The 9,955-nt window shown below is 64.1% G+C and overlaps 1 protein-coding gene across 3 annotated transcripts in view; it reads left to right on the forward strand.

Moving 5' to 3' along the window:
* NOS3 (nitric oxide synthase 3) overlaps positions 1-9,556 on the forward strand; it is a 90,048-nt gene extending 80,492 nt beyond the window's left edge. For all 3 annotated transcript variants that reach the window (XM_073334950.2, XM_073334952.2, XM_078851881.1), the window contains 5 exons: positions 4,113-4,200; positions 6,063-6,184; positions 6,460-6,608; positions 6,683-6,877; positions 9,324-9,556. In XM_073334950.2, coding sequence (XP_073191051.1) covers positions 4,113-4,200; positions 6,063-6,184; positions 6,460-6,608; positions 6,683-6,877; positions 9,324-9,533 — 764 coding nt within the window. In that variant the 3' untranslated portion in view covers positions 9,534-9,556. The remainder of the gene's footprint in view (positions 1-4,112; positions 4,201-6,062; positions 6,185-6,459; positions 6,609-6,682; positions 6,878-9,323) is intronic.
* Positions 9,557-9,955: the final 399 nt, after the last annotated feature.

Here is a 9,955-nt window from a genome sequence, read left to right on the forward strand (position 1 = left end):
TTATTTGAGCATAAACTTTCATAAGCTACAGCTCACTTCATCGGATGCATGTAGTGAAAAATACAGTGGGGAGATTTATATACACAGAGAACATGAAACAATGGGTGTTACCATACACACTGTAACCAGAGTGATCAGGTAACCTGAGCTATTACCAGCAGGAGAGCGGGGGCGGGGGGGTGGCAAGTAGGGGTGGGACCTTTTGTAGTGATAATCAAGGTGGGCCATTTCCAGCAGTTGACAAGAACCTCTGAGGAACAGGGGGGGAGGGGGGAATAAACATGGGGAAATAGTTTTACTTTGTGTAATGACCCATCCACTCCCAGTCTCTATTCAAGCCTAAGCCCTGGTCTACACTAGGACTTTAGGTCGAATTTAACAGCTTTAAATCGATGTAAACCAGCACCTGTCCACACGATGAAGCCCTTTATTTCGACTTAAAGGGCTCTTAAAATCGATTTCCTTACTCCACCCCTGACAAGTGGATTAGCGCTTAAATCGGCCTTTCTGGGTCGAATTTGCCGTTGCTCTGACGCAGGGAGGGGCGACTGACGACACGGCTTACAGGGTTGGCTTACAGGGAGCTAAAATCAACAAAGGGGGTGGCTTTACATCAAGGAGTATTTCAGGCAGGACTTCACGGAGGGTTCCAATAAGAAATGGTGCACCTAAGTTATTGTTCTTATTGGAACAAGGAGATTAGTCTGGCCTCTGATTGATACATGGCTAGATTTACCTCGCTGCACCTTCTCTGTGAGTGACTGCAGTGTGACCTAGAGGAATGAGTCCCCTAGACGGGGGTGGAGGGGGGTTTGCAAATGAGTACAAAACAAATCTGGTCTATTTCTTGTTTTGATCCACTCCATCTATCTTTTACATCTTTGGCTGGCAGCAGACGGTGCAGAAGGACTGCATGCCATCCACATCTCATGGCTGCTCGGCAGAAGATGGTACAATAGGACTGCTAGCCATCCTCATCTCTTGCCTGCCCGGCAGAAGATGATGCAATAGGACTGCTAGCAATCCGTATCACCTGCCTGCTCACCATAAGATGGTTCAATAGGACTAACTGCAGGACTAAAGAGAATGACCTGGTCAAGTCACTCCAAATTTAGTCCCTGCGCTCATGTCTGCCCAGGTGCTCCTGATTGACCTCACACAGGCCACCAGGAGCACCTCGGACATGACGATGACAGCTACCAGTCCAATTGCACCGTCTGCTGCCACAAGGCAATGGGTTGCTGCTGCTGTGTAGCAATGCCGTACCACGTCTGCCAGCACCCAGGAGACATAGGGTGACGGTTACCTGAGCGGGCTCCATGCTTGCCGTGGTATGGCGTCTGCACAGGTAACTCAGGAAAAAAGGCGCGAAACGATTGTCTGCCCTTGCTTTCACGGAGGGAGGGAGGGAACGGGGGCCTGACGATATGTACCCAGAACCACCCGCGACAATGTTTTAGCCCCATCAGGCATTGGGATCTCAACCCAGAATTCCAATGGGCAGCGGAGACTGCGGGAACTGTGGGATAGCTACCCACAGTGCAACACTCCGGAAGTCGACGCTTGCCTCGGTCCTGTGGAAGCGCTCCGCCGAGTTACTGCACTTAATGCACTTAGAGCATTTTTTGTGGGGACGCACACACTCGAATATATAAAACCGATTTCTAAAAAACCGACTTCTATAAATTCGACCTAATTTCGTAGTGTAGACATACCCTAAGTTAATTGTATCCAGTTTGCAAATTAATTCCAGTTCAGCAGTCTCTCCCTGGAGTCTGTTTTTGAAGTTTGTTTTGTTGAAGAATTGCAACTTTTAGGTCTGTAATGGAGTGACCAGAGAGACTGAAGTGATCTGTGACTGGTTTTTGAACGTTATAATTGTTGACGTCTGATTTGTGTCCATTTATTCTTTTACGTAGAGACTGTCCAGTTTGACCAATGTAAATGGCAGAGGGGCATTGCTGGCACATGATGGCATATATCACATTGGTAGATGTGCAGGTGAACGAGCCTCTGACAGTGTGGCTGATGTGATTAGGCCCTATGATGGTGTCCCCTGAATAGATAGGTGGACACAGTTGGCAATGGGTTTTGTTGCAAGGATAGGTTCCTGGGTTAGTGGTTCTGTTGTGTGGTGTGTGTTTGCTGGTGAATATTTGCTTCAGGTTGGGGGTCTGTCTGTAAGAAAGGACTGGCCTGTCTCCCAAGATCTGTGAGGGTGATGGTCGTCCTTCAGGATAGGTTGTAGATCCTTGATGATGCGTTGGAGGGGTTTTAGTTGGGGGCTGAAGGTGACGGCTAGTGGCGTTCTGTTGTTTTCTTTGTTGGGCCTGTCCTGTAGTAGGTGACTTCTGGGTACTCCTCTGGCTCTATCAATCTGTTTCTTCACTTCAGCAGGTGGGTATTGTAGTTGTAAGAACGCTTGATAGAGATTTTGTGGGTGTTTCTCTGTCTGAGGGGTTGGAGCAAATGCAGTTTTATCGTAGAGCTTGGCTGTAGATGATGGATCGTGTGGTGTGGTCAGGGTGAAAACTGGAGGCATGTAGGTAGGAATAGCGGTCAGTAGGCTTCCGGTATAGGGTGGTGTTTATGTGACCATCGCTTATTAGCATCGTAGTGTCCAGGAAGTGGATGTCTTGTGTGGACTGGTCTAGGCTGAGGTTGATGGTGGGATGGAAATTGTTGAAATCCAGGTGGAATTCCTCAAGGGCTTCTTTTCCATGGGTCCAGATGATGAAGATGTCATCAATGTAGCGCAAGTAGAGTAGGGGCGTTAGGGGACGAGAGCTGAGGAAGCGTTGTTCTAAGTCAGCCATAAAAATGTTGGCATACTGTGGGGCCATGCAGGTACCCATAGCAGTGCTGCTGATCTGAAGGTATACATTGTCCCCAAAGGTGAACTAGTTATGGGTGAGAACAAAGTCACAACGTTCAGCCACCAGGTTTGCCGTGACATTATCAGGGATACTGTTCCTGACGGCTTGTAGTCCATCTTTGTGTAAAACTATTTCCCCATGTTTATTCCCCCACCCCACCCTCGCTGTTCCTCAGACGTTCTTGTCAACTGCTGGAAATGGCCCACTTTGATTATCACTACAAAAGGTTCCGCCCCCGCCCCTGCTTCCTCCTGGTAATAGCTCACCTCACCTGATCACTCTCGTTAGAGTGTGTATGGTAACACCCATTGTTTCATGTTCTCTGTGTATTTAAATCTCCCCATTGTATTTTCCACTGAATGCATCCGATGAAGTGAGCTATGGCTCCCGAAAGCTTATACTCAGATAAATTGGTTAGTCTCTAAGGTGCCACAAGTCCTCCTTTTCTTTTTACATAGATTCATAGATATTAAGGTCCGAAGGGACCATTATGATGATCTAGTCTGACCTCCTGCCCAATGCAGGCCACAGAATCTCACCCACCCACTCTTGGGATAAACCTCTCACCTATGTCTGAGCTATTGAAGTCCTCAAATTGTGGTTTAAAGACTTCCAGGAGCAGAGAATCCTCCAGCAAGTGACCCGTGCCCCATGCTACAGAGGAAGGGGAAAAACCCCCAGGGCCTCTTCCAATCTGCCCTGGAGGAAAATTCCTTCCCGACCCCAAATATGGCGATCAGCTGAACCCTGAGCATGTGGGGAAGACTCACCAGCCAGACACCCAGGAAATAATTCTCTGTAGTAACTCAGATCCCACCCATCTAACATCCCATCACCGGCCATTGGGCCTATTTACCATGAATAGTTAAAGATCAATTAATTGCCATGATAGTTATGCCTTGAATATTATCCCCAGCCAGGGGAGCAACCCCCCTTCCACCCCACACAGCCAGGGAGTGACCCCACCCCCAGTGAGGATGAGCAACACCCCCCCACAGCTAGAGTGAGTGATACCCCATGGCCAGGGCAACCCCGCAGCAAGGTGAGCAGCCTGGCTCCCCCAACCCCACCCCCACCCCAGGGAGATGGAGCTTGGGAGGGGAGATGGAGGGAGGGTATCTGAGTGGGAGAGGGGAGGTGGGGAGGGTACCGGGTGGAAGGGGAGGGGGATGCGGGCCAGGTGCCATCCCCATCAGGCTTCTGAGCACCCTGCCCCTCCTCCCCTGTGTCCCACAGACGGCAAGGGGCCCCTGCACTTCGGTGTCTGTTCCACCTGGCTGGCCCAGCTGCAGGAGGGGGACATGGTGCCTGCCTTCATCAGAGGGTAAGGGGGGCCGGGACCCTGCATGGGGCACAGAGCCAAGGTGGGGGGCTGGCAGAGCTGGGACCCTGCCCCAGGGCACAGAGCCAAGGTGGGGGGCTGGCAGAGCTGGGACCCTGCCCCGGGGCACAGAGCCAAGGGGGGTGGCTGGCAGAGCCGGGACCCTGCATGGGGCACAGAGCCAAGGCGGGGGGCTGGCAGAGCTGGGACCCTGCCCCGGGGCACAGAGCCAAGGCGGGGGGTTGGCGGGGCTGGGACCCTGCCCCGGGGCACAGAGCCAAGGCGGGGGGCTGGCGGAGCTGGGACCCTGCCCCGGGGCACAGAGCCAAGGCGGGGGCTGGCAGAGCTGGGACCCTGCCCCGGGGCACAGAGCCAAGGGGGGTGGCTGGCAGAGCCGGGACCCTGCATGGGGCACAGAGCCAAGGCGGGGGGCTGGCAGAGCTGGGACCCTGCCCCGGGGCACAGAGCCAAGGCGGGGGCTGGCAGAGCTGGGACCCTGCCCCAGGGCACAGAGCCAAGGCGGGGGGTTGGCGGGGCTGGGACCCTGCCCCGGGGCACAGAGCCAAGGCGGGGGGCTGGCGGAGCTGGGACCCTGCCCCGGGGCACAGAGCCAAGGCGGGGGGCTGGCAGAGCTGGGACCCTGCCCCGGGGCACAGAGCCAAGGCGGGGGGTTGGCGGGGCTGGGACCCTGCCCCGGGGCACAGAGCCAAGGCGGGGGCTGGCAGAGCTGGGACCCTGCCCCGGGGCACAGAGCCAAGGCGGGGGGCTGGCGGAGCTGGGACCCTGCCCCGGGGCACAGAGCCAAGGCGGGGGGCTGGCGGGGCTGGGACCCTGCCCCGGGGCACAGAGCCAAGGCGGGGGGCTGGCGGGGCTGGGACCCTGCCCCGTGGCACAGAGCCAAGGCGGGGGGCTGGCAGAGCTGGGACCCTGCCCTGGGGCACAGAGCCAAGGCGGGGGGCTGGCGGAGCTGGGACCCTGCCCCGGGGCACAGAGCCAAGGCGGGGGGCTGGCGGGGCTGGGACCCTGCCCCGTGGCACAGAGCCAAGGCGGGGGGCTGGCAGAGCTGGGACCCTGCCCTGGGGCACAGAGCCAAGGCGGGGGGTTGGCGGGGCTGGGACCCTGCCCCGGGGCACAGAGCCAAGGCGGGGGCTGGCAGGGCTGGGACCCTGCCCCGGGGCACAGAGCCAAGGCGGGGGGCTGGCGGAGCTGGGACCCTGCCCCGGGGCACAGAGCCAAGGCGGGGGGCTGGCAGAGCTGGGACCCTGCCCTGGGGCACAGAGCCAAGGCGGGGGGCTGGCGGAGCTGGGACTCTGCCCCGGGGCACAGAGCCAAGGCGGGGGGCTGGCGGGGCTGGGACCCTGCCCCGTGGCACAGAGCCAAGGCGGGGGGCTGGCCGAGCTGGGACCCTGCCCCGGGGCACAGAGCCAAGGCGGGGGGCTGGCGGAGCTGGGACCCTGCCCCGGGGCACAGAGCCAAGGCGGGGGGCTGGCGGGGCTGGGACCCTGCCCCGTGGCACAGAGCCAAGGCGGGGGGCTGGCAGAGCTGGGACCCTGCCCCGGGGCACAGAGCCTGGATGGGGGTGGGACCCTGCCCAGGACAGAGCCAGGGCGAGGGGAGGGGGGGACCCTGCATGAGGCTCAGGGTGGGGGCTGGTGGGGCTTGGACCCTGCCCGCATGCTCCCTCCTGTGGCTCTTTCACCCCACAGGCCCCACATCTCCCAGCATGCCCTGCTCCACCCCTAGTCTGGGGACCCCTCCTCCTCCCATTAACCCTTTCTGCTGCCGTGGCCCCTGCCCCGAGGCCCTGCAGCGCGCAGGCGGCTCGACCCGGTGCCATGCCCCAGACACCGTCCCTCCCCACACAGGGCCCCGTCCTTCCGGCTCCCGCAGGACCCCAGTGCCCCCTGCATCCTGGTGGGTCCGGGCACCGGCATCGCCCCCTTCCGGGGCTTCTGGCAGCAGCGGCTGCACGCCATGGAGACGGAAGGTCAGACGGCCGGGGGGCCTGGATTGGGCGGGGGGCTGGGGGTCCCTAGGGCTCATGGCCTGGGCAGGTTGGGGGACTGGGGACAGGGCCTGGGGGGCCTGGATTGGGCGGAGAGGCTGGGGGTCCCTAGGGCTCTTGGCTGGGGGGACCTGGTGCGCCTTGCCGAGGGGCACTGGGAGGGTGTGTCCGGGAGGGGTCTCGGCAGGGCCAGGGCGGGAGCAGGATCCCGGGGCGGGGGGGCCACTACTGCCCCTCACCCTGCCCCTGCCCTCCAGGCCTCCGGCCGGGCGAGATGACCCTGGTGTTCGGCTGCCGCTGTGCCCGCCTCGACCACCTCTACCAGCAGGAGGCGCTGGAGGCCCAGCAGAAGGGGGCGCTGAGCCGGGTGCTGACGGCTTTCTCCAGGGACCCCGACATCCCCAAGGTAACGGGGGCTGCGCCCAGCGGGGCTGGCTGGGGGGCCGGGGCGGCCCGCACTGACGCTCTGCCCTGCCCCAGGCCTACGTGCAGGACGTCCTGCGGACGCAGCTGCCGGGCGAGGTGCACCAGGTGCTATGCCAGCGCGGGGGCCACCTCTACGTCTGCGGGGACGTCACCATGGCCACCGGCGTCCTGCAGACGGTGCAGCAGATCCTGGCCCAGGAGGGAGGCATGACGCTGGCCGAGGCCGGAGACCTAATCAGCGAACTCCGGGTACGGGGTGGGGGAGCGGCCCCAGCTGGGGGCACGGGGACGCGGGCAGCCTGGCGTAGGCAAGTAGGGGGCTGTGGGTCAGCAGTGAGGGGCACCGGCAGAGCTGTGGGGGTGGGACCCCAGGGCTGGGGATGGGATGGAGGGGTGCTGGCAGAGCTGGGGGGTGGGGGGGCCCGGGGCTGGGATAGGGGCTGAGGGTGGGGACGGAGGGGTGCCGGCAGGGCTGGGGGGTGGGGGGCCCCCGGGGCTGGGATAGGGGCTGTGGGTGCGGACGGAGGGGTGCTGGCAGGGCTGGGGGGGCCCCGGGGCTGGGATAGGGGCTGCAGGTTGGGACTGAGGGGGGCGGCAGGGCTGGGATAGGGGCTGCGGGTTGGGACTGAGGGGTGCGGCAGGGCTGGGTTAGGGCTGCAGGTTGGGACTGAGGGGTGCGGCAGGGCTGGGATAGGGGCTGCGGGATGGGACGGAGGGGTGCCGGCAGGGCAGGGAGGTGGGGGGCCCCAGGTCTGGGATAAGGGCTGCGGGTGGGGACGGAGGGGTGCTGGCAGGGCTGGGATAGGGGCTGCAGGTGGGGATGGAGGAGTGCCGGCAGGGCTGGAGGGCGGGGGGGCCCCGGGGCTGGGATAGGAGCTGCGGTTTGGGACTGAGGGGTGCGGCAGAGCTGGGTGAGGGGCTGCAGGTTGGGACTGAGGGGTGCGGCAGGGCTGGGATAGGGGCTGCGGGTTGGGACGGAGGGGTGCGGCAGGGCTGGGATAGGGGCTGCGGGTTGGGACTGAGGGGTGCTGGCAGGGCTGGGATAGGGGCTGCAGGTTGGGACTGAGGGGTGCGGCAGGGCTGGGATAGGGGCTGCGGGTTGGGACTGAGGGGTGCTGGCAGGGCTGGGATAGGGGCTGCAGGTTGGGACTGAGGGGTGCGGCAGGGCTGGGATAGGGGCTGCGGGTTGGGACTGAGGGGTGCTGGCAGGGCTGGGTAGGGGCTGCAGGTTGGGACTGAGGGGTGCGGCAGGGCTGGGATAGGGGCTGCGGGATGGGACAGAGGGGTGCCGGCAGGGCAGGGGGGTGGGAGGCCCCGGGGCTGGGATAAGGGCTGCGGGTGGGGACGGAGGGGTGCCGGCAGGGCTGGGATAGGGGCTGCGGGATGGGACGGAGGGGTGCCGGCAGGGCAGGGGGGTGGGAGGCCCCGGGGCTGGGATAAGGGCTGCGGGTGGGGACGGAGGGGTGCTGCCAGGGCTGGGATAGGGGCTGCAGGTGGGGACGGAGGGGTGCCGGCAGGGCTGGGATAGGGGCTGCAGGTGGGGACGGAGGGGTGCCGGCAGGGCTGGGGGGCGGGGGGACCCCGGGGCTGGGATAGGGGCTGCGGGTTGGGACTGAGGGGTGCCGGCAGGGCTGGGTAGGGGCTGCAGGTTGGGACTGAGGGGTGCGGCAGGGCTGGGATAGGGGCTGCGGGATGAGACGGAGGGGTGCGGCAGGGCTGGGATAGGGGCTGCAGGTTGGGACTGAGGGGTGCGGCAGGGCTGGGATAGGGGCTGCGGGTTGGGACTGAGGGGTGCTGGCAGGGCTGGGATAGGGGCTGCAGGTTGGGACTGAGGGGTGCGGCAGGGCTGGGATAGGGGCTGCGGGATGGGACAGAGGGGTGCCGGCAGGGCAGGGGGGTGGGGGGCCCCGGGGCTGGGATAAGGTCTGCGGGTTGGGACTGAGGGGTGCTGGCAGGGCTGGGATAGGGGCTGCAGGTTGGGACTGAGGGGTGCGGCAGGGCTGGGATAGGGGCTGCAGGTGGGGACGGAGGGGTGCCGGCAGGGCTGGGGGGCGGGGGGGCCCCGGGGCTGGGATAGGGGCTGCGGGTTGGGACTGAGGGGTGCCGGCAGGGCTGGGTAGGGGCTGCAGGTGGGGACTGAGGGGTGCCGGCAGGGCTGGGTAGGGGCTGCAGGTGGGGACTGAGGGGTGCCGGCAGGGCTGGGGGGCGGGGGGGCCCCGGGGCTGGGATAAGGGCTGCGGGTTGGGACTGAGGGGTGCCGGCAGGGCTGGGTAGGGGCTGCAGGTTGGGACTGAGGGGTGCGGCAGGGCTGGGATAGGGGCTGCGGTTTGGGACTGAGGGGTGCGGCAGGGCTGGGATAGGGGCTGCGGGATGGGACAGAGGGGTGCCGGCAGGGCAGGGGGGTGGGGGGTCCCGGGGTTGGGATAGGGGCTGCGGGTGGGGACGGAAGGGTGCTGGCAGGGCTGGGTAGGGGCTGCAGGTTGGGACTGAGGGGTGCGGCAGGGCTGGGATAGGGGCTGCGGGATGGGACGGAGGGGTGCCGGCAGGGCAGGGGGGTGGGGGGCCCCGGGGCTGGGATAAGGGCTGCGGGTTGGGATGGAGGGGGGCTGGAATTGCAGGGCTCCCTGGGCATCAGTCTCGGTGCCCTGTGGGTGCTGCCCTGCCCGGCGCCCCTCACCCCGGGTCTCTCCCCCAGGACCAGAACCGCTGCCACGAGGACATCTTCGGCCTGACGTTCCGCACGCAGGAGGTGGCCTCGCGGATCCGCTCTCAGTCCTTCTCGGCGCAGGCGCGGAGCCTGCTGGAGCCCGCCCCCTGCGTGGCCCCTGGCTCCTCGGCCCATGGGGGTGGGAGCAGGGCCCTTTGCCCCACTGCTGCTGCCTCCCCCCCTGCAGCCCCCCAATAAAGTGTTTAGTTTTGATAATTGCAGCTCGTCGTTTTCCACGATGACTCTAGCGACTCGGGGACCGGCCCCGTGTCCGGTGTGGCCTCCCGCACCCCCATGGTCTGGGGCCCAGCCCCGCTGCGAGGGCAGGGCCACCCACTCAGACTCTGCCCAGCCCCAGCCGGCCGTGGGTCCGATGGCCTCAGGGCACGGAGCCGGCCAGCACGGCCGGCTGCACCAACGCCCAGAAGGAAGCCGGTCACCCCGGGCTGCCGCTGCTCCAGGGGGCAGGGAGCCAGCTGCTTTCCTCGGGCCCTGGCCCTGGGGCACCTGGCAGGGGGCAGAGCTGGGGTCACGGAGCCTCGGCCAGAGCTGCCCGTCTGACTCCAGTCCGAGAGGGGCGGGGCTCTGGCTGGGGGCGGGGTCATTGCCGGGAGAGGTGG

This window comes from Lepidochelys kempii, chromosome 2, assembly GCF_965140285.1.
Source record: "Lepidochelys kempii isolate rLepKem1 chromosome 2, rLepKem1.hap1, whole genome shotgun sequence".
In the NCBI taxonomy this organism is placed as follows: Eukaryota; Metazoa; Chordata; order Testudines; family Cheloniidae; genus Lepidochelys; species Lepidochelys kempii.